Source organism: Melanaphis sacchari, unplaced genomic scaffold (assembly GCF_002803265.2).
Source record: "Melanaphis sacchari strain LSU unplaced genomic scaffold, SCAv2.0 Contig221_pilon_pilon, whole genome shotgun sequence".
Lineage (NCBI taxonomy): Eukaryota > Metazoa > Arthropoda > Insecta > Hemiptera > Aphididae > Melanaphis > Melanaphis sacchari.
The window spans coordinates 867,469-892,227 of record NW_020271098.1 but is presented as its reverse complement, the minus strand read 5'-3'; the positions used below and the strand labels follow the sequence as shown (position 1 = coordinate 892,227).

Below are 24,759 nucleotides of genomic sequence, written 5' to 3'. Positions count from 1 at the left end.
TTTTCAAGAGCGTCGTGTTTATGTACCGTAAGAGCCTATAATAAAAAATTACCAGTTGTTAAAAAAAATTCAACGATTTATTATCATTATGTAACAAAGGCTTTATACAATTTTGCCATCATATTTTTATATATCCTTAAGAGAACGTCGCATCCGCTTGTGTTGTCTTCGTCTTGCACACGTACGACTAGTAAATACTAAATTTTCGTTCAACAATTTCATTAGCTTATAAAAAAGAAAAATGTGACTATATCAACAATTAATGAAGATTCTTAACTAAATTTTCCAACTGTTTTACTAATAAATACAAATTTCATCATACATGGGTAAATAAAAAATCAGTCTATAAAAATTGAAGATTTTAAATATGTATGAATAGCAAAAATACGTTGAAAATTGCATCATCTCCAGACTCATGTCAAGATGTACGTGTCTGCCAGATTTTAAAGATTTTTACCAGACACTGTCTAGAGATGTTCATCTGATAGAACCTCCCGGCTCCCACCATAATTTTTAAAACTATAAATAAAAGATTTTATTTATTAATCATGTGAAATATAAAATTTTGGTCTCTATTATAAATGCTAACATGCACAAAAAAAATTAATTTCTTTGCAGTCTACACTTATTCATTTTTGATTAACAGGAAGCTATACAAAGTTAGACAATTTGGGAATAGAAAGAAAGTAAGTATAAATCTAAAATGGAAATAAATTGAAAAATTTTAAAAATAAAAATATTTGCTTAGAAAATATAAAATAATATAATTAATGTGGTGAAACAATTTTTAAATGAAATAATATTAAATATATTATCAAAATAGTATGTAGTTTTTATAATAAGATATATCCAATACTTTTACGTGTTTCCCTATGAATTAACAACTCAAGTCATAGTAAATATAAATTAGCTATTCAAAAAAAATATATTACAAATATTTTGTTCTTTTTCTTTAGATTATTTTTAATTTGGTTTTTTGCCTAAAACCATTTTTATTGTTCCAAAGTAATTTAAAATTAACACATTTTTTAATTTTAGCCTGTGACCCTATGGTTTAGGACAATATAATACTTATTATATTTATTTTAAGTAACTATCAATAATTGATTCTTAATAAATATGACATGGTAGATAATGGGGGTAGTTTCAAGTTAATTTATTCTACAACAGTAATACTTTATGTAGTTTGTGAAATGGGTTTAGGTATTCTAATAGATTTGATCTCATTTATACGACTTATTCATACTTATGTATTAATCTAGTTAATAAATATAATCAATCTTAGAAGTACATTCTAAAATCTAAATTAAAATATTGGGTGCAAGTATAAATTGTGTATCAAATTTGGAGAAACTTGAATTTAATTCAATAATCTAGTAAGTAATAAATAGGACTTGTTAAATAAAAAAATGTTTTAATTAAACAGACATACAGTTAATTATATGTGATTTCTAGGAAGTTCAAACTTATAATAACAAAATTTGGTTGTTATTTATGTATGATAAATTCATGATTAAAGTAATAGGATAAATAAATTAGGTAGTACAGTCAAGTTATTTAATATTGTATTAATTAGGCATCTTTATTTATGTTGATTTGTAAAAAAAATAAATATATATATAGATGTGTATGTATTATAGGTATAACATCAGATAATTAGTTTCTACACATTATATATATAGGTATATAGTTCTTATAAAACAATTGTTTTTGTCATTTTCAAATTTTATAAATATATTACTTAAGTATATTAAATCACCGACAATGAACTAAAATAAAAAAGAAAGAAATCCAGTATAAACGTACAATTATTATTAGAATTTTTTGGAAAATGAATTTACCTAAATATTTCAAAATTTCATCAATTAAATAATTACTTACAACAATATGTTTGGGAAATTTATATAATAAATATATAGATAATGATGAAAAATAATTATTCAATTTTAATTCCTCAATTTTTTTTTTCGAATAAGACAATAATATATTATATATAAATAAATACATATACATAAACAGTATTATAAAATTCGTTCATAAAACAATAAGTAAGCTTGACAGTTTTGTACAACGTTAGGTGTTACTTGTCTAACCATACTATCACTAACACAATACCAGGTACCATTTGGAGCTAAATGTGAAGGATCATCATTGCCATCGATAACTTTAGGTGGTTTGGTTTTACTGCCTTCTAAAAATGAATATCGATAGCTATCATCTTTAACTGAATCCCTGACCTAAACAAATAATATAATATATACATAATAAATACAATACATGTTAGAATAATATATGTTGGAACATAATTTTAAAATAAAATAACCATACTTTTACATATGAAAGATAATGACCACTATGCAAAAATCCATTATGTTCCACTACACCATAAAGAGAGTATAATATTCGGTTTTGACCTGGGCTTAACTTGTTCTAAATAAATAAATTAAATATTGATGTTTGTAGTATACTTAAAAATATATTTATGTTATAACTAACTTGACATTTAACAGAGCAGTAAGGAGCAATATCCAAAACCCATTGAAATGATACATCTCTTGTCATTTTACGTGTAGTTGAATAACACATTTGAAATCGTTTTAAATGCAATATTAAAATAGCTGGAGGAGAACTAATTAACATTTGTTTGGTACTCTGACGATAAATTGTCTTATCTTCATTTGTTTCTAAGAAAAATAAAAAACAAATATAATTACAATTTAATATTAATTGTAATATGATTTCTATTAAAATCTTACTTTTTTTATGTTGTTCAGTACATCGCTCACATGAAACTTTATTATTACCGGTCATTATTTCAGAGGCAGTAAATTGATTAAGACAAGTCAACACTGAGCACTCGCTATCTTTACATTTTGGCCGAGGTTGCAATGTAGCTTGTGGACATTCTTGAGAAAATTCGCCTTCTTCTTCATCCTCTAAATCTTCTTCACTTTTTGAATCATCAAATAGTCCATCACTATTGTTATCACTAACATTTGGTGTAGGATTGTTACGTTCCTAATATATAAAATATAGGTAAACAATGACAATTTTAGATAAAAATAAAAAATAAATACAGTTCAATTGAGATTTATATTTCAGTGTTTTTATTATACATAACATGTGCACTAAAAACTAATTTATATGATCAATACCTGATTCTCATTTGCACTATCTGTCCCCACATCCATGTAATCTGGACTAACATTTGCACGCATGGAATCAAGTGATGACCCTTGAGGTGAACTTGGGCTATTAACAGGACTGCCATGTAATACTGAATCCAAATCCATGGGTTTTTCAGAATCTAAGATTTGATCAGCATCCATTTGTCGGTCAGGATCAGCCAATGGAGTGTTATTCATTAATGTTGTAAGTTCTGTAATACTTAGAGAAGGACTTGTAACATTAGATGGTTGCTTTTCTGAACCATATCCAGACTCTGGATTTTCTTTGTTTTCATTCTTCCAAACAGACATTTCTACTTCATTTGTTTCAATTTCCATATTATCTTCTATGTCTGCATCATTATTCACAGCTTAAATTAATTATAAAAAAAAAAATTAATAATATTAATCACTATTTAATTTTATATGTATAATGTCTAAAATAATAATATTACCTAATGTATCTTGCATTTTATTGGTAAATTGTTTGTGCTCGTGTTTTTTTCGTCTTCCTTGTTTTAATGCTAATTTACGTTCTTTTTTGGTTTGATGCTTAGATTGATTAAAAACATCATTATCTTTTTTACGTGGAAATGATAATGGATGATTCTATTGATAAAAATTAATATCATTAATCACAATATAATTGTTATTAAAAACAGTTTAAAACCTTACCTTATCAACAGCGATTGGTAAACTTAAGTCCAGGAAACTTTCTGTAACTTCTGATTTGTAACCACAAGTTTGACATTGAACAACACTCAAAAGTTCACCTTTGAATACATGATCAGGACGTAAAAGAACACCTTGTAGTTTTTTACCAAGCTCTTTAATTTTTGCAGTTTTTTTTTCATCCACTTCACTTGGTTCAACATTCATTGATAAACCATAATGATGAACAATTGTTTTTTTATAACGCTAAAATTAAATTAATATTAATTTAAATCAATGTTAAATTTGTGTACCTAAATAATTAAATTTTTTTTAAAACAAAATTTAAATTGTTGACCTCTTTTATAAGAAATCATACATTTTTTAAACAAATAACTTATAACTAGATTTATTTTGATGTTCTACTCAAAATTATTTATAAACAAAATATGATAAATATGTCATTTAAATATTTCATAATTTAGCTACATCAGATTTGTCATTATCTATCTCATTAACAAAATGCAATAAAACAAGGCTCAAAATTATATTGTGATTTTAAGCTGAACAACTGTTAAAATGTAATATAATATATTTTAATTCTGCTAAAAATTTATAGAAACAGAAGAATTATAAATAAATATTAAATACATTGAAACATTTGACTTGATGAAAATAAAATAAAAGTAACAAAATATAAGCAATTGATTATAACATAGGAAAACCTAACTTTTGTATATGTAAATAACATAATATCATTCAAATTTACCTTCAAGTCATCATCACGCACAGAGTCCAAAAGATGACGTAAAAGTTCATGAGAATCGTGCTGACTGTAGCCAATAAACATTTTGCATTTTTTTCTTAATGAATCTAAAAGTGCACTAGGCGTAAACGTTGATTCACGTTCATTTGTTATTTCTTGTAGAGTGTTGTACAGGTTTTCAGTTAATGAACTCCATTTTTCTTGATGCACAGTCTATTCAAAAATTTAATGTATACATTTCTTAATATAAATTAAGGTAGTTTTTTTTTAATTTCAGTTAACATTTCTGATTTAATTAAATTAAAATAAAAACTAAACATGGAGGTCTCAAAACTCATCAAACTTTAAAAAATTTGAACTGATAGAAGTTCAATCTTCTTTGTTCCAAACCATTATTGGGTTAGTCACACTTGTTTTGAATTTCTGCAGGGATCTGTCTCTCATCTCTTCTTCACTTACACCAGCTATTTTTGTATCCTTCTCTACTTTATTTATACATATCTTTGGTTTTCTCCTCTTCTTTTATTCTATCTACATTCATTATTAAAATCATATACTAAATCTATTCTCCTTTATTTTTATAAAAATTGGTGCAACACGTTTATTACCTACAATAAATTTGATTTTTATTTTAACCTCCTGAAATACTTCACACATCTATCTTAGCATTTTCATTCTCTATTTTATTTTTTTATTATAAACTGCTTATTTGAACAAAAGTATTGAAGTAAAAATATTATAAAGAAATAAAAGAAAAAAATTACAAATTGCAAATGGTAATTATAATTTAAAAGCTTGCAACCAATATTTTAATTTTTAGGCAATTCAATTCAATAGAATTATATAAATGCACATGTATAAATTGTTGCCATAATTTTGTAATATTAAACCAAATTGTAAATTCAGATTTTTCTAAATAAAATTAATTATAATTGGCTACCTACCTACTAAATTGCTTAAATAACACTAGTCACAAATTAATTAATATTTCATAAGAATAAGATGTATTAATTTAGTATAGAACATAATACCTTGTTAATAAAATAATACTTACAATATCTTCATTATCTAGTTTTATGGTCATTGGTTCACCAGATTCACTTATGTCAAGTAAAAATTTTCTTAAAAATGGAGTTTGTGCAAGACATTGCAAAACTGAATTATAAAAGCATGTATTTCCTAAATTGGTTAAACCCTAAAATGAAATATAATAATTATTTTCATGAATCTCAATAATTATTAAAGAGATCAGACTTATACCAGTGTTTCCAATTATAACTATACCACTAGCACATTTTGGTTGAGAGCATTAAATGCAACACCAAACTATTTAAAAAAAATTATTTTTAGGTAAAATAAATTAAATAATGCAAAACAGAGATAAAATGTCTTCACTCAAAATTATTTTTATGATTTTGAGTAATTTTGAGTGAAATTATCCATTTTAAAAATTATAAAGAATAACACTTCTTCTAAATGTATTAAATTTATTCGAATAAATACCATCTAAGAGCAGTTTGATATCCATTTAATTGTATACTTTTTTTTAAACCAAATAATGATAGAATATAAAATAAATTTATATAATTTATATATTAAACCCTCAAAATTATTATCCTTAGTAATTTTAAAAATAGATGATTACTTAAAATCTTAAAAAACAATTTTAAATGAGTTTTATTTATGCTCTATATGGTCTGAGAAAAAACAACATTGTGGTGAAATCTTCTTAAATAACTTATATAAAATATGTAGTTATAAATTATACAAAATAATAAACTAAATGATTGCCTTGAGCTTTCACTATTTATCTTATGTGGCAGTAACTATAAAAAAATTTTTAATGGAAATATTAACAAGATTCTTCGTTAAAGAAATTTAAAATATTTACAAATAATTCATTTTTTATGACAATTTTTACTAGGTTTAACATATACTCAAAAATCGAAATAATATCCTATGTGTGTTAAATAACTGTTTGAAGACAAATTAAACATAATTAAACAATTATTTTATTCATAATTTAAAAAGGAGACCAACTAAACACTGCTATATTAATAAAACATTTGAAATTGTATCTAGAAATTAAGATAGAAACTTTATACAATTTATTAACTAGAACTAATAATTGCAAATAAAAAAATCTTAGTTTCAAATTTATAGTTTATATACTTTTATTATTTTCATTAACTTCAATATTTAATCATCTTATTTTAAAAATATGATAGATAAAAATTAAAGTATATTACAAAAATTAATTAGTTTAATCACTTAGCTCATTGAATCATAATGAAAGCCATTTAAGATTAATTAATTGACACATAAGTATGTTAGCATTTAAATTACATTGGAAGTGTTGAGTATGAAAAACTTACCCTAGGTCTTTTGTATCGTTCAACATTGTTAATACTAGTTTCAGATAGATCAAATGTTTTTTTTAAAGATGGTGCATCATTATCATCAGATTTATTTATTCCATTGCACTTTTTCGAAGAACTTTCTGTAAAAAAAAATAATAATTAAGTATTGAAAAAATGTTTAATTTTAATTATCTACTAACCTGAAATTAATTTATCATATTGTGCATCTGCTTCAGTAGAACAACCTTGAATTGGAAGATCATTCATTTTATTTTTACTTGATTGCACTTGTTTCATATGATTGATTGAATTTATTATTACTTGTAACTTTTTAGAGCTGAGTACTGATAATTCTTTTTCACAATCGTTGCATCTATATTAATAAAGAAATTAATTAAAATAAATATTTGTTATCTAAACAAATAATGAAATATCAGTGTTTAAATTTGGAATATTAACTAATAAGATCTAAATTTTAATAATTTTGTAAATGTACACGTGATATAATCAACATGCTCATTAGATTCCAACTCCAATAAATGGAGTAATGAGTATTCTTCTCTCGGCCTATCATTTAGAAGCGTCATAGAATAGATATGTGCAAAAAAGTTGCTATTTTTAATCTTTGAAATTACAGCAAATCGACACACATATAAATAGTCAGACAAAATAGAATGCTAATTGAATATAACATTAATGATGCAAAAATTGTACTATTCAAAAAAAATTCTGATATTTTATTTATTTATAACTCTATTTTTATTACAATTTAAGATTATTATTATAACTATCAACCCACCATCCTAGCCTCTAAAATAATTTCTTCCAAATTGATTTACAAAGCAATAAAATAAAATTGCTAAAAAAATATATATAAGGTACCTATGTGTCAACATTTATCCCATTTCTAATTTCTATCATCTTAAATTTATAGTACTAACGATAATAGTTTTAGGGTGACACATTTTTTGTTAATTTTATCAGTAGCCAATGGCTAATCAGTATATTTTAAATTAAAGTTTTTACAAACATAAAAATTAGTAGGCAGTATGTCCTGGAATGGTTAACAGCAAAATACTGTTGCCACTCAACACATTCCTTAAGCATAGCTTAAATAGCTGTATCTGTATTTAAAAAAAAAATCAATGATAAAACTAATAAATACATTCAAATAATAAAAATTGTGTTATATATTACTATTTTATTATATAATGTATAAGAGATAAATAACAAATAATTATAGTATAATACAGTTTTTCTAAGCTTAATTATTCAAATTTCTGAACAGTAATTCTAAGCACTTATTTTGAAATTACTATCTTCCACTTAACTTTTTAATTTAAGCACAGACAATTTTTATAATTTCAAATAAAAAGCATGGATTTAGGCTATTAGGATTTTTTTTTTTTGCATACATCATCAAAAATATTAAGTCTAATAATCAAGTACAAGTCATTTATTAGATTTTAAAAAGTCATTCAACACTATTAACCATTTGTTCATTAATAAACTAATACATCTAGAAGTTAACTACACATTACTTGAGTGAATTAAATCATATATTATAGGCAGGAACTAATTTGAAAAAATAGTTGGTGTCACAACTTGCACTAAAGGTTTTTCTTGAAGTGAACATTTGAGTCCTGTGCAATTGCTTTTTTTATTGATTTTATCTCATTATCTATCTAACTTCTTCTTTTAATTTAAGATATCAAGTTCAATAATTGTTTGACAGTTACTCAAAATCTTAGATTAAATTTGAACAAATGTCATTCTATTACTCTCTTTATATCTTGTAGCATAAAACTTAATCATTATTGTACAAATAGGTCTCCACTTCCTCATGCAACTCAAATTAAGAACATAGAATTTATTGTTTGTTTTCTTTCTTATTTTAATGGCATATTGATTTCACAACAGTTCACTCAAAGTTTTTGAATTCATAGCATTTAATATCAAGTTCTTCGAAGTACAGTTAAATTTATTGTCTTCATTCACTTCACTTGCTCTTGTTAAGTAAATTCTTGAGTGTAATGTAGTGTGGCTCCCATACCTTGTAAAAAATTAATTGGACTGGAACGTGCACAAAATTGATTAAGATGTTAGATACTATAATTATGATTTAATATAAAATAATGTATTTAATATCAGCCCCAACCAAATGTAAAATATATACTAGCTTTTTAACAGAGTAATTTAAACACTTTTGAATTAATAGCATGTGTCTAATTTAGAGTCTATAACTGTATCATATGAAATCTAATCTAGTAACAAATACCATTTAAGGTGTAGAGTTACAATCTTCCACTACTTACAATACATGCTCTGTTATTCCAATTACATTGTGCCTTAATTAATATCTTAGCTCTCAGTCTGCTTTACTCACTAACTTAGTTTAATTTTAACTATTTTCTAATGTTCTTATCAAACAAATTGTTATATTATTAAATTATGTAATTTCGTTATTTATAGCTGTTATTTTGCATAAAATATACAGATAATAATAACAAAAATAATAGACTTACATAATTATCAAACTTCCTATGTTAACAGCAATGGAATGAGAATCACTTCTTGGAGTATTCTGATGTTTAAGAATATGGTTGATGTCAAGATTAGAACAATGAAATGATCCACACTGTAGACAAATGTATAACTCCTGAAATACAATTAAAATTTTAATAATAAAATATGTTTAAAAAAGTACAATAATTTACTTTACAATTTACATACTTCCAAGTTTTTGTTTTTACATTCAGAACACTGTGCAACAATCTTTTGTAAACATTTGTTTACATTGTTCACATTGACTGCTTTTTTGACATGAGTGCAAGGATGTTTAAGAACTGGAAAAAATATATTAATATTTAAAACTGAGCATGTTAAATGTGAAGACGACCAGTGGAGCTTGTTACAGGACATAGACTCACAGTTTGTTGGTTGACTTTTTAATTCTCCCGAATCTGACGAATCACCAACATTAAGTGGAACAGGAGCATTAGAACTTTGCCGGTTACGTTTCTTATTTTTGCCTTTTGCCATGACTTAGAAGGATGGAAAATGTAGAGCAAAAATACTCAACACTGGACGTCTATTTATAAAAGATTTTATTTTTGGAAAAAACGTGATTAGGCGAAAAATATGGAAACAAGAGATAAGGGGCTCATACCGCAATAAGTAGTCAATGTGCATAATAAAATTTTACAATGACCGTAATAAATTTAATTGATCTCAATCATTAAAATTACGATTACATACCTTCTTTCTTTTATTCTAATCAGGAAACAGTGTATCTGTACGTCGACGTTCAGTGTTTAGATTATTAGTGATGAAGACACTTTCTATTTTATTCTTCTAAAACTATTCTAGCGTTGTTTTTCTTGTTCAGTGGCTTGTTTTATAAGTTACTCTTACGTGTGGTTCCGCTCCATCATTTTTGTACTCTTAATAGAAAAAAATCAAAAAATATTTTTATGATAGTATGTCGTATAACAATCATACACACATTTACTTGATGCTGTCGCAAAAATGTTTAAAGACTTAAACTTGTAACCAGTACTCAAATAAAGTATAAGTGTATAATACACTATATATATATTACAATAAGTAAAATACACAGAATACACTGTAGATTGTAGTATGTTGTAAGTAAACCTAAGGTTTTGAGTGTGTTTGTGTGCGTGAAATACAGAGAAATTTTTTTTTTGCTACAGAGTACAAGACTACAGACTTACAGACTATGGACGTGTAGTAATTGATTAGGGTGGGAGAATCAAACTGGTGAAGTGTAGAAGGGAGTGCATGCAATACATTAGAAATTTGAATACAGCTGATAAGTTTTGTGTGAGGACGACGACGTGGTATGCGCGTTATGTTAGCAGTCGGAGAACGACAGTTGGCCGACCTGCTTATAACAAAGCGTATAGTTTACAAGTGATAACTCTATGGCCTATGCTCTCATTATCTCATACTCTCATCACTCTCATCAGTCTCATCATTCTGCATTCAGATTTCAGACCATTCATTGTATTGCATTCTGCATTTCTGCAATGCACTCCTCAATCTCAAGTCTCAACTCTCAGGGACCTAATCGACTGAGTGACCTAATACCCATTACCCACGGGAATAAACAGTGAACGGGAGCATAGACCGTGATAATGCATGGACCAACCATTAAATATAGTAGGTACTAGGTTATAAAGTCATCTTTCCATATCGTACAGAAAATCTCATAAATACACTATCTGTACTCGTTAAGCATCGGCCATCGGCACGTTTCCCAACATTTCGTGAAAAAAATATCTCAATCATTGAACCAATATAAAATTCATCTTACTATACGAGTATAAATTTATATGTCACTATAAACCACTTTTAATATCACCATCCAGAATTAATTTGTTCAAATTAATGGGTTGTATATTTGTATAATAATAATATTAGTTATAGTTAATATAAAAAAAAAAAACTACTAATGGTAATAAAGATTATAACATACTATATAGAACAGGTATAAATTTTTAGAATATTACCGGAGTCTTGATTCTCGAATTTTGATAGTTTATGACACATTGACACGGGTTCAGTTAATCAGTTGCCAATATTACCATTATTGTGTTCATTTTATATCTTTGGTCAACATACAAAATTTTGCAATGATCGGTGATTAAATAATTATGTCAATACAATATTTTAAATTAAGTATATCATTCGCGTATTTTAAAGGTAGGTATTTAAAATATATCACTGGTGTTATTGGGGCAGATTAAGATTTTAACTTTTTAGGTTTAATTCTTTTCTATCTTTGGTGGCAAAAACATGAGATTGTTCACTTAGAATTTAGAAATCATGGCATCACGATTTTTTATTTTTCACCATGGGCAGATTTATTTTAGATTAATTTTTAGCTTATCCAACTCATAAAACACCAATTTAAATAAATAATTGATATCTTGTCAACCATGATTATATCTATGCAATTATACATTTATATATAAATGTATGACGCTATTATAACAATAACATCTTATTTGTTATAATGTTTGTGAATTACATTCCAAGATTATAATTAATTAATTAAATATAAGAGTAGTATCTCTAGTATCTACATTCTACTATTTAAATTTTAATTAATTTTGTTATGGTATACAGTATGCGCTTAACGGTTCAACTATAATAGTGTAAACATGGAACGTGCCAAGGATTGACAAACTTGTCCTATTATTAAACAAGTAAACAACGCTATATTGATTCAGTTTTCATTATTCTTAATTGTTAAATTATTATAAGTAAAAAAATTATTATTACTAAGAAGTTAATTTTTATTAATATGATTCGAATGAAAACTTATGGAACCATAATGGTAGGCGATAGCCTCCAATAAGGAGATACTTTTTTTAGTGCACTAATTATATACAATACGTGGTTTTATTTACAATTTAGTAGCTCTTATTGTTCTTAATGTGTTCTTTTAAATCTAAAAATTAATTTAATATACTCATATTATTCATGGTGGTTCTATGATACTATGAACTATGAAGTATGATAGTATTTCATATAAGATGTGATAGTATCATATCGAGGCAGTAGTCATTCGTAGCAGTGGTGTAACCCTGTTTTATCAACTAAAAATCAACAAAGTCGCATCCACTGATTCCACTGAACAACGTATAGAATAGATAAAAATTTTTAAAACTTTTCAACTCTTGTCATGCACTCCTACCCACGGTCTTGGAATTCTTAAAACTGTGTTCTTACTACGGGTACAGAACATATCAAATTATTTAAATTTTAATCTATTCTGTGTTCATACTCGCTAGTGGCTACTACTTTCACACTTAACTGGGCACAGCAGCACAAGCGCAAAAACGAAAGACACGTTATCTTAATTTTATGGTGAGAAATATTATCAAAATAATTATTGACGATGTGTTGATTGTATAGACCTATAAACCAATGTTAATAGGTCTATGGTTGATTAAAACAATGAAATATTTTCTGTTTTGAGTTCTCAAATCTCAGTTGACTATTTTAGATACAAATTTGAAATCTGAATATCTCAAGCAGGTTGGTTATTTAATTTAAAATGATTTTACGAAAAATATTTTTGTTTGATATCTACATTTATTTTATTATTAATTTTCACGTGGCTCAATAAACAATAATTTATTATTTGTTTTATTTTAAGATAGTGATACCATAAATTATTTATTGTTTATTATTAATTATTTATTTATATTTGTATTAAATAAAATGTTTAAAAGATGTTAATTAAAAGTTTATTTTGTTTATTTTAACTTCTTTGTTAGAAGTGAAAACTGTATTTGTACTTAAAATAAATTAAAATTAAAAAGTATATTATAAAAAAATGTATAAACTTAAAACAGTTAAAACAAATTAATATTAACTTAATAATTGTATTTTAATTGTTAAACAATATTTTGTTTTAATAGTTTTTATCGAAATTTGTTAAATATGTTTATGTAAACAATTAATTTTGGTTTCAGAACGTTTGTAAAAAAAATAAAATTAATGTTTTTATAATTTTAAATAGGTATCTTAGTAAAAAACAGTAAATTCCATAGGTATTATTATATTTTTAATATGCTTTAACCTAACTTTCCAACTTTATTTATACTTGAACAGGTTATGGAAGTAATATGTCAATGATACAACCTTCAAACACCATGAGTGATAATGATGGATTAATTCCTAGCTGCAGCACCTCAAATCCTATACCAAGCTCTAATATAACTGATTCAAATCCAAATCATAATAAGAGAACTCAAATTTCAAATTGCAACACTAGTAGTTTAAATGATGGTTGTAGTAATCCAGGTCCATCTAATGAAGATGAAGAATTAACTTTACCACGTGCATCAGTCAATAAAATGATTAAAGATGCTTTACCAAATATTCGTGTTGCTAATGAGGTGAGAGAAATGATAATGAACTGTTGCACAGAATTTATACATTTAGTATCATCTGAAGCTAATCAAGTATGTATGGCTCAACAGAAAAAAACCATAAATGCTGAACATTTATTGACAGGTAAGTTTTAAATGATTATTTTTACTTTTATTTTTTTTTTAAAAATAATTATTTTAGCTCTTGACCATTTGGGATTTGGTGATTATCGAGCTGAAGCAGAAGAAGTTGGTAAAGACTGTCAATCAAAAAGAAGAAGACAAAGTACAAGACTTGAAAATTTAGGCATACCAGAGGAAGAATTATTACGACAGCAACAAGAATTGTTTGCTAAGGTTAGTTTTATAGTTTTAATTAGACATCAATTTACTTATTTAAGATTTAAAATATCAATAGGCCAGAGAAGAGCAAATGGCTCAAGAACAACAACAATGGCAAGAACTACAAGCTGCAGCTCAACGAGCTGCTATTAAACCTAAGACTGAAGAAAGCAGTGATGAAGACGATTACTCCTAATTTATAGTTTTACAGAATTGTAGACAATTCACATTCATCATCATTAAGAGTTGAATTTTTTTTCTTAATTTGTTATCATCAGTTTGTACATTTTTACTATATAGTATCTAATTTTTTTGTGTTTTTATTTTAAATTGTTACATTTACTTTTATGTCAAATAAATAAATAATTAGATTCAATTAAAATTATGTATTATAAATTGCATTATTCTTACTATATTTATAATATGTTTATAAATTTATTTAAATGTAGAATTTTTTTTTAACAAAACTTTTAAACAATAAGAATTTAACTTTACGACTGATTGGAACAATTTAGAATTGAAAATAATGTTGTTTAAAACAGTTATTTCATGAAACATATTATACTTTAATATTGTACTCAAAACAATTGAACTTACTCAGACTTAAGAGTGAAGTTTATTTTAATTATGGATTGACTCCTTTTGACTATAATCTTATTCACCAGGTATTATTGATCATTATTATATGACAGTTAAAACACTTAAAAATCATTTTACATTTGATCTATATTATTTTTTCTAGTTCTAATGATTTGCTCTCAATTCTAGCTCTTATTTACTTTAAAATAATAACATCTCATTAAATTATTAATATTTAAATTTTATGCAACTAATTTGAAAAATGAACCGTTATATGATGTGATTGGGTGTAAAAGAGCTGATCCTACTAAATTTTTTTTTACTCCAATGTACCTTATTGTTATTTCTATACATTTTTAAAAATTAGGTATTCATGATTTATCCATTAAGTCAATATATATTGCCCACAAAGTAAGATTTTAAAAATATAGATATTTTCAAAATGTTTTTTAAATATTTTTTCAATGTTCTGAAGGTCACTAAACACTTGGAATAAATTTAATTTAATTAAATAGTAGGAAGTTGGAGACTGCAGTTTAATTCAAAATATGTATCACCCATTTATAAATCAACCTACATATTTTGAAAATGTCATTACGTATAACAAAATTCTATTAATCAAAAATAATATGTTTATGAACTATAATAAAATAATATTCAAAGTTATTCTAATTTTTCCGAGATCATTGCATATTTGCATTTTAAAATCTCATTGTGTGTATAAAATATAATTATATAAGTATGTTAAGAATTTGAAGTAGGTACCCATGAATTATATTTTTAATTACAGCAAAATTAAATTTAATAATGTATAAATTAGAACAAAATTTTTGTAAAATAACTTTATTTATGTATTTTTACCTATAATATGAATAATTTATGAAATACTTTGTATTAATATTTTACTTCTCAACTATAAAAATTTAATATTTTATAAGTTTTATGAACTACAAAAGAATTTGTAAATTTTTGTGTTTTTGTTAAACTATGAACTTTTAATAATTATTTAATAAATATAGTACACATGTATCTTAAATATTTTTAAAAAACTATTACAACAATTTATAAAGTAACTTGCATTAAATTTTTAAGTATTACAATCCAACAAGAAATTTCCCATAACATTTATAGAATCAAATAAAATAAAATTTAAAATGTCTATAAATAACTCGATAAGTTAAAATATTTTGAAAATATTATCACCTATTAATATAAATATTTAGTGAAAATTTTAACTATCCAGTATCTACGGTTATTCATTTTAGAGTAGCACAGAAGAAACAAATTAATTTTTATCGATAAATTCATTGATACCAGTTATTGAATAATTCTAAGGATTTTTTAATTTTATCTTTCCAAAGTACAATATACAAACTAAATCCAATTTGCATTCCAAAACCACCTTTAAAGTTGAAAATCGACTACTTATCGTATAAAACAATACACACATAACGATGAGAGTTTCAAAATAAATAGATTAATTTTCAACTTTTGCCTATTTATACCAAAAATTCTTATTGACATTATTATACCGTAAATCAATACCTACCTATCCTATTAGGTATTTCAAAATTTAATTCAAATGATTTTTATGATATATGACTTTAAAATATATTTTTATACACTGTGAAAGCAATTTTACCATAGTGTAGAATTAATGAATTCTGTGACCTTACCTCGCAGCATACAAGTAAAATATGGAAGTAATATTATACTTGTAATATTTAATATTCGGACATTTGGTATATTATATTATAGTCGATGTATATAGTTGATTATCGTATTTGTTGAACAACCCCATGCGAAATCGTGCTAAATGTAATGTACTCTCGAAAAACCAATATTTTCGTAGTAACTATCTGATATACAATTTCAGAGTATTTTTATATCGTTAAGTTACCATTTGTAGTAAATTTTGCACCCCTAATATATTTGTGAAAAAAATTTTACCCTGATAATTGACAATTTTCTTATCACTCGAGTTATATTATTTGCATAGATATAGGTGTATTAATATATTATATATATTTTTAATTTATTAAATAAAATAAAATAATATTTTAATAATCGAATGATTAGTTATTGAAACATTTTCATAATCCAGAGAATCTCTCGAAAAATCACTCGAAATTAAAATCGTTTTTTTTTCGTATGAAAGAATAATCAGTTATTATTGCTTAATGCTTATCGAGAGAATCTAAAAATTACTTGAAAAATGAATAAATTTATAGTAAATAATTATTAGTTAAATTTTGCTTTTTTTATTTGTTGATATAATAATAACCAGGATATATTAATTATGCATTATTAATAGGTGCTTTAAATAAAAAACAAGTTTTTATTTTTTTTTTATTTAATAATTATTATCTAAATTTTAAATTAATCTGTTGGTCTAAGATACTGTAAATTCTTGATTATGAAAAAAACTACCTATTATTCATTTTTATATATTTGAAATGGTATCTTAAAAATGTATTACAAATGTGTATAGCTACCAAATCTAGCAAATGTTAATAATGCATTATAAGTTTTAAATAAAATTATTAAATAATAGTAATCTAATAATTTACTTAATAGTAGCTCGTAATATTAAGTATATAAATAATTAATATTTAATGAACAAAACCAAACAAAATATAAAAATGTAAAAATAAACAAAAAGTTTTAAAACAAATTCAAATTACTATTTAAAAATACAACAAAATCTAAATTTTTTGGGGTTAGCCTATTTCTATATGTATACCATTTTTCAGAATAAAAATATACTACATCAATTACTAGATATTAAATAATAATTTAAAACATTTCCAAATTCGATTACTTATAATAAAACTTATTCGATCACTCGATTATTTTTTATTTTACTCATAATCGAAATTATTCGATTATTTGATTACTTTTATCATAATCGAAATATCTCGATTGTTTTCATAATTGAGATATCTCGATTCTCGATTATATATCTCGATAGTCGGTTATGACCATTGCCAATCACTTTTCTTGTATGGATATGAGAGGATCTCAAATCTTCATGGTTGTAGTTGTTACTTGTTACTTATTTGTAATTACTAATTATTGTGATAATTAATTTTTATTGTTTTTAAATGTCTGTACTGTTTGAAGTGCTTGTAGTTTTGTACAGTTGTACTGAACCATTGAATATTGGAAGCATTTCAATGGTTTGTTTTTAAAAACTATCAAATTATTAAATTAAATTTTAATTTAACTACAACCATGATACATTTATTTAGTGTCACATAATAATATCATAGTTATATTTTATTTCGGTATGAAAGAGAAAACGATTTTGGTTAAACAAAACCCAATATTGAAAGTAGTCATTTTGGGAAATAGTAATGTTGGAAAATCATGTCTTATGAACAGATTTGTAAGTAACAGTTTTAGTGACCATACACTTCATACATTGGGTGTAGAATTTCTTCAAAAGGACCTCGATGTTAATGGAATTGTATATACTCTGCAGGTATAATTTAAATAAATTTTTTGTTAAAACATTTACAATATTTTTAACTTTTAAATATATTTAGATTTGGGATACTGCAGGACAAGAAAGATTTCGAACATTACGAACCCCTTTTTATAGAGGAACTGATATTTGTTTACTGACATTTGCTGTGGACGATATCCAAAGCTTTAAAACAGTAGATTCGTGGAAAAAGGAATTCTTACAGTATTCCAGGACAACTGATGTGAATTTTCCTTTTATTGTTGTTGCTACAAAGGTTAGTTATAAAAGAAAAATATTATTGTTTTTAATAATAAAAATAACATAATCTATAATAATTTTTTTAGGTAGACCTACAAGACCGAGTAATTTCTAAAGATGAAGCAGACAAATGGTGTTCAGAATATCTGAGTGCTCCTTATGTTGAAACTAGTTCTAAAACAGATATGAATATAGAGACTGCATTTACTTTAGCTGTTGAAGTTTGGGCTTCAACAGAAAGGCCTTCCGAATTAAAAATATCACATACAAATTTAGTTAAATTATCTAGGCCAATTAATGGTAGTGCTGCTTGTCCTACAGCTGAAATTGTGTCACCTAAGTGTTGTTAAAAACGTATGATGTATTAACTTAGTGTATTTCAGCATACAATTTTTTTTATAAGTATATAATGATTAGCAATATATATTACATATTATTTATTTTTCATAAAGTTAATTTTTGAGGTAAAATAAAAATAAAGATTTAAGAATATCAATATAATATCAATATTCATCCTATTATTTTGTGGACATTTTAGTGATAACAAATTTGTTTTATGTTTTATTTTATATTATTGTTATTTTATACAATAGGCAAATTAACTTTAATTCTATTATTAAATAGTACTTAGAATTATTGTATATTAATACTTTTTATTAAATTAATTAATAATTGTTGACTTATAAATATTATTATTGAGCAATACATATACTTTATTATGTTTTAAGTATTGAAAAATGAATGTGAATTTATATTGATTCTAAATCATAGATTATGAATATGATATTAAAAACTCAATTGTACATTAATACAAATGGCAAAGTTTAAAGGCCTTGTGTTAAGTATAATTAATAAATTTTAAAAAAAAATTATCATGTAAGGCATTCCACTAATTTATTTTTATAAACTTTTGACTGAAAAAAATTTTAAATTATAATATATTAAAATATTTTAAGCTGTTTTCCAAGGATTGGTATATCTGGCAAGTACATTTATATCCAAATGGGTGAGTAATTTGTATAACTACTCTTACTGGTTTATTATATTAGTATATTGGATGTTCCTTTGACTTGTATCACATTTTCTGTCTATCATCGAGAAGAGTACCAGTTTTAAGAGTAGTAGTAGCGTACGTACAAGTAACCACCAGTATCAAATATTGGCCAAGTAAATCAGTCATGGAAATGCGGCTATAAATAATTATTAATGTACAGAATTGTATTACTTTTTAAATATTCAAAGTTACTCTATTTTTAATATTATATAAATATTTTTTTATATTTTAAAAATGTTGTTTTAGATAAATATTAATTATACTAAAAAAACAACTAATATTTTATTAATTTAAAAAAATGTATTTTTACTAAAGTGTTTTTGAGGAATTCTGCTATTTTTTTTTTTGTTTTATGCAATATTTATTATGATTTATTGTAAGAAAATTTTTATTTACTGAAGTTTTAATAATTTTACTATACAAGAATATAATTCATTTAATATGTATCATTGTAATTATTGTAATTTACTAAACGCAAATGATCTATTAAGATTTATATTTAATTTAGCATTTACTATGATTTAAGACATTTTTTATTAAAAAATTATGGTATTTTAACTGTTTTCCAAAAAAAAAAGAATCAGATTATATGAATAGGTCAATTAATTTTGTCATGTATTTTTAAATTATTATAAATAATTTTTTTTTTAAATATGTAAGATGAAATAAAGGGTGATATTATTAGAGGAAAAAGCATTAATAGGTTGAAATACTCATTATCGTAATATTCTACTTTGGAATATTAAATTAAAAATGTATGCTGTATATCATAGAAAAGAGTAAAAACTGAGAAAAAATAGATAAACTAAATTTGTAGTTATTTCTTATGACTTATTCATCAATTAAATGTCAGATAGGTTTTTGATATCTAACTATTTTATTGAAAAATGTATTTATATCTATAATGTAGACTGTAGATTGTGTTATACACTAATAATTATTAGTTATTTTATTAAAAATGCATTTATTATAAATTATAGATACTAACAAAAAATATTATTATTTTGAATTGAAATTCAGTTTAAATTTAATTAATAGTAAATTATGATGCTACTGCAAGCAGAACCTGTTGACTACTATTGAGTTATATACATTTAATTCATTTAATTTGATTTAAAGTTTTTAACAATACATCATATATGGTTTTAATACAATATTTAGAACTACTAAATGTAAACTCAAATGAGTTGTACATGTACTTACACATTTTACTACACGAGAGTGGAAGTGTTTAATTATTAAATTTGACCTAACTGTGGTGAACGGAGCCCCTATATTATATTTATATTATATTATTACTTTAACTGGCTATCGAATTTGACGACATTAACAATATAACTATTAGACATAATATGTCTATTGGATAACAGTATAACACGTAGTTTTATTTTAGCCTAGTTTTACTGTTAACAAATAATTTACTATTTGGTTAGATAAGTATTTAATTAACATAGTATTTGTGTAATTTGCGAATAAAACGTACTCTATACTATGGTTACGGTAGGTACCTACTTAATATATTATTTTTAATTATGGAAAAAATTGTGTGATTTTTTTCCATTCTATCCGTAAAGGCATATTTTTTTCATCAATCACATTTGTAATTGTATCAAATCACTTTTACGTATTTATAATTGGAAAATGTGTCTTTATTGTTTTTAATTAAATAATTGACAATAGGCATACTGCTGTAAGGTTCGCTGCTGTAAATTGGGCGTTATTTCACCGCGTAGAAGTGTTTGATGTAATGATTTCGCCACATCAGAAAATTAGTAAGTTTTTCAAATTTGTATAACAAATTTTAAAAAAAGACGAAATATTATTACGGTATATTTTTATTTTCCCGGTTACCTTGAATTTATAACTATTTAAAGTTGGTCGTTTTTTGTAATTTTTTCACTTAAGAATATTTAAGATACCGAGTATAATATTTTGTGCGTGATGCTCTAAATTAGCTAATAATTACGTAAAAATTCAAGCTACAATTTTTCATTTTTGAATTACAATTTACGATATAATTCTTAGATCTTAGGTACATTATTTCCACTACATTTTGTCGAGATTCCAGTTTTACACAAGTATAATATTTCTTGCTTTACTAAATATTTCACTAATTGACACTTATCGTTCTTATTTATATTTTCAGGCATGTTGTACCATTTGTACCAAAAGATTTTATGAGATGACGTATTCTTTGAACTACGAATGCAGCAACAATTAATTTCATTTTACCATGACCATTTGTTTTTTGAAATTTTAGATTCCCGTTTTAATCGTGGTTTATCTATCAGGGATTAGTTATTTATCTATTTATATGATTTTACATAAAATAATTATTACAATATTATTATATATTACCATTGATTATAAATATAATTTATATAATAAATTAATAATAATTAATATATTAATATATTAATTTAATAATATATATTACACATAACATGTGTATGACAAAAAAATAAATGATTTTGAATGTACGAATCTGCTTAAAATGTTTAAATTTAACATTAATTTTAAATACTAGTATTTAAAATCAATGATTCTAGTGATTCTACCTACACAATATTCATATTTCGTATACTAAGTAATAAAAATAAAATATCCAAGTGGCAAGTATATTCATAAATTCAGAATATACTTGTATTTTCTGGTAAATTATAATAATTGTAAAATACTAAAATCCCAACAATAGCTTTATGATAATGATGCGACACGTAACTCTCAAGATGTAAGTGACGCAATTGTAGTTTTTGAACTACTGGTTTTTGGAGGCGGAAAGTGGCGGTACACGTATAAAACCGCACTTTTTATGACTTATATGAGTTACGGGCGAAGATAACAAGATAATAAATTGTCTAAATTTTTCCCCTTAAGAGGACGCCGCACCCGCATGTGTTATCACTGTATTATATACAACATGGCAAAATTTCGTTCAGCAGAATCCATTTAATGTTGTTAGCTTTAACATTAGAGTAAATTTACCTTTTATCAAACTTAAATGTAAGAATTTTATCTAGGCAATGACATAGGGTTTTATTGATATTTTAATTTAAAGCTGAGTTATAGCCATATAAGATATTGAAACTTTAAAATGCTCATAACTCACTTTAAAATTATATTAACAAAAGCCTATGTCATAGCCTAGATAAAATTCTTACATTTAAGTTTGATAATAGGTAAATTTACTCTAATGTTAAAGTTAACAACATTAAATGGATTCTGCTGAACGAAAATTTGCCATGTTGTATGTATGTAAGACAAAGACAACACATGCGAGTGCGGCGTCCTCTTAAATATTAGACGCAAAGAGCCGTCTTAAAACCATAGCTGATGCATCAAAATATTTAAAATCATCTTTAAAAAATTAAGCTTATCCGAGAATATGATGTTCAAAATATGTGTGCGGCGTTTAAAAAAAACATGTTTTATTGCGCATGCGTATGTGATATATTTTCAATGTATCTGTTAATGTGTAATTATCCTTTTATTAGTTGTATTTATATCACACTAGCTTGAAAAAAAATTCAATTTATTTCCATATAATTCGGCCGAGAAATTCAGAGTTCTTTAAATTGGTAAACACATGGTATTAATTGTTATTTGTTATCAGAATTCATTTTATACAAACAATATGTGGATAAATATACGAGATTGCATTTCGCAAACCCTTTGCTAATTTAACATTTTTTTATACTGATGGAATATACTGTGGCCATGTGGTGTGCTTCTATCCATTAAATAAATATTAAATGTATTATATGGTCTAACACAACGTGATATAAATTGTGAATATATGCAATTGTGACAAGTTAATTTAGTTCAAATATTTAGATTTAAACAGTTGTTCTATCCATTGTTTAATATCGAACATTTTAATTAACAATTTCCCTAATAGCTATACTCATTAAGTCACAAAACTTTTAACGTATTTTTATTCCTACACTTGAAAGCTCATCGGTAGAGGAAACATTTCTAATAATTATTTTCCAAAAAATTAGCTACCTTCTGATATTTAGTTTTTCGTAATATTTGCTTATATTAAACAATGAACTAATGTATCAATATTATTAACTTTTTTTCAAAATTATATTCAATTTTTTATTATTTAAAAAAAAAAATATTAAAAACTAAAAATTATGATCAGCAATCACATTACAGCACGTTTTATTATTGATAAGAAGGAATGATATTCTTTTTAATGCCTATAAAATATTCAATATATATCTTATTTAAGTTGCTAAATTTAATTTTAATTCTTAAAAATATTTATATAATATTATCTTATATTATATTATATTGATTGTTGTATAAATATCAATTATAAATTAAAAATTTGAATGAATTAAAAACGTTTAAATTATGTTTATGTTTTATTTTATGGTTTGGTTTTATTTATACTATTCTACATATCTAAATACATCCATAAATTTATTATTATTTGTTTGTTTTATAAATAAAAATGTAAATTTAACGATTGTTGTTGTATTTCATAGGGGCTAAATAGGCAACCAATAAAAAGTCACGCCACGTTTATTCAATATGACGTGATATTTTTTTGATATGACGTGTATTTTAATTGCATTGAATGTATTGACTATATTGTGTATATATATTTATTAATAATAAAGACAGTTTAATTGATAAATTTTATACTTTACCGCATAAAATTGAAAAAAAAAATGATCTATCTACAATATTTATGAAATGTTGGTAACTAATTAGAAGTTACTATATAAGTACAGGTACTATAAGCTATAATATAAATAGGTAAAATATTAATAATATTCACTTTCACAATAAATTATGTTTAGTACCCAGTAATGTTGTAGTCGTTTAATTAGTAATAAATTCTGGTGGGAGGTGTATTAATTTTTAAATTGAACAACATTTTATAATATATATTTGTTTTTATATTTTATTTATAATGTAAAAATAATAATAATTATGTTTTTAATTTTTTAATACGTGTAATAATTTATGGTCACGAAAGTTTTCAGAAACTTCTAAATCTTCTAATAGGAGTAGATACGTTCTATGGTAGTCATCAGTCAGACGTTGGGTTATTGTATTGGATCCAATTTTGTAGAATCGGCCTACTTCTGATATTTATAGTTTAGTGTGGAAGCAATTAATAATTCAATAACTAATCCAATTTCTTGTATATTATTTTACTTGAAGCAATTATATAAAGACACATGTTGTGTT

At 24.4% G+C, this 24,759-nt stretch overlaps 3 protein-coding genes across 6 annotated transcripts; 2 read left to right on the top strand and 1 right to left on the bottom strand.

Annotated features, from left to right (window-relative positions):
- Positions 1-1,975: 1,975 nt before the first annotated feature.
- LOC112594141 (ubiquitin carboxyl-terminal hydrolase 16) lies at positions 1,976-10,703 on the bottom strand. Of its 2 annotated transcripts, none has more exons than XM_025338790.1 (16): positions 10,450-10,703; positions 10,203-10,387; positions 9,875-10,035; positions 9,678-9,790; positions 9,470-9,603; positions 7,145-7,317; positions 6,960-7,084; positions 5,639-5,779; positions 4,588-4,797; positions 3,843-4,085; positions 3,623-3,776; positions 3,156-3,538; positions 2,757-3,018; positions 2,497-2,684; positions 2,329-2,430; positions 1,976-2,237 (listed from the first exon to the last, which is right to left on the bottom strand). In XM_025338790.1, the coding sequence occupies exons 3-16, from the start codon at positions 9,984-9,986 to the stop codon at positions 2,022-2,024; spliced, it is 2,556 nt and encodes an 851-aa protein (XP_025194575.1). In that variant the 5' UTR covers positions 9,987-10,035; positions 10,203-10,387; positions 10,450-10,703; the 3' UTR covers positions 1,976-2,021. The 2 variants fall into 2 exon arrangements, with proteins under 2 accessions (XP_025194575.1, XP_025194576.1); XM_025338791.1 differs by having other exon boundaries at positions 10,456-10,703.
- A 292-nt stretch (positions 10,704-10,995) lies between these two features.
- LOC112594145 (protein Dr1) lies at positions 10,996-14,500 on the top strand. 3 transcript variants are annotated; one of them, XM_025338798.1, is made up of 4 exons: positions 10,996-11,126; positions 13,590-13,994; positions 14,052-14,206; positions 14,268-14,500. In XM_025338798.1, the coding sequence occupies exons 1-4, from the start codon at positions 11,102-11,104 to the stop codon at positions 14,385-14,387; spliced, it is 705 nt and encodes a 234-aa protein (XP_025194583.1). In that variant the 5' UTR covers positions 10,996-11,101; the 3' UTR covers positions 14,388-14,500. The 3 variants fall into 3 exon arrangements, with proteins under 3 accessions (XP_025194583.1, XP_025194585.1, XP_025194584.1); XM_025338800.1 differs by lacking the exon at positions 10,996-11,126 and adding an exon at positions 12,596-12,839; XM_025338799.1 differs by lacking the exon at positions 10,996-11,126 and adding an exon at positions 12,868-13,010.
- A 3,251-nt stretch (positions 14,501-17,751) lies between these two features.
- On the top strand, positions 17,752-18,981 carry LOC112594178 (ras-related protein Rab-9B-like). Its single transcript, XM_025338835.1, has 3 exons — positions 17,752-18,254; positions 18,319-18,513; positions 18,584-18,981. Exons 1-3 carry the CDS (start codon positions 18,060-18,062, stop codon positions 18,845-18,847), a joined length of 654 nt encoding a protein of 217 aa, XP_025194620.1. The 5' UTR covers positions 17,752-18,059; the 3' UTR covers positions 18,848-18,981.
- Positions 18,982-24,759: the final 5,778 nt, after the last annotated feature.

Bases quoted from the DNA above. Each gene is read 5' to 3' on its own strand.
- LOC112594145 (XM_025338798.1), top strand. From the start codon at position 11,102: ATGCATGGACCAACCATTAAATATA. The intron at 11,127-13,589 runs GTAGGTACTAGG...ATACTTGAACAG, and splicing joins TGGACCAACCATTAAATATA to GTTATGGAAGTAATATGTCA. The intron at 14,207-14,267 runs GTTAGTTTTATA...AAATATCAATAG, and splicing joins AACAAGAATTGTTTGCTAAG to GCCAGAGAAGAGCAAATGGC.
- LOC112594178 (XM_025338835.1), top strand. From the start codon at position 18,060: ATGAAAGAGAAAACGATTTTGGTTAAACAAAACCCAATATTGAAAGTA. The intron at 18,255-18,318 runs GTATAATTTAAA...AAATATATTTAG, and splicing joins GAATTGTATATACTCTGCAG to ATTTGGGATACTGCAGGACA. The intron at 18,514-18,583 runs GTTAGTTATAAA...TAATTTTTTTAG, and splicing joins TTATTGTTGTTGCTACAAAG to GTAGACCTACAAGACCGAGT.
- LOC112594141 (XM_025338790.1), bottom strand. From the start codon at position 9,986: ATGGCAAAAGGCAAAAATAAGAAACGTAACCGGCAAAGTTCTAATGCT. The intron at 9,604-9,677 runs GTATGTAAATTG...ATTGTATTTCAG, and splicing joins GTAAAAACAAAAACTTGGAA to GAGTTATACATTTGTCTACA. The intron at 4,086-4,587 runs GTAAATTTGAAT...ATTTAATTTTAG, and splicing joins TGCGTGATGATGACTTGAAG to CGTTATAAAAAAACAATTGT.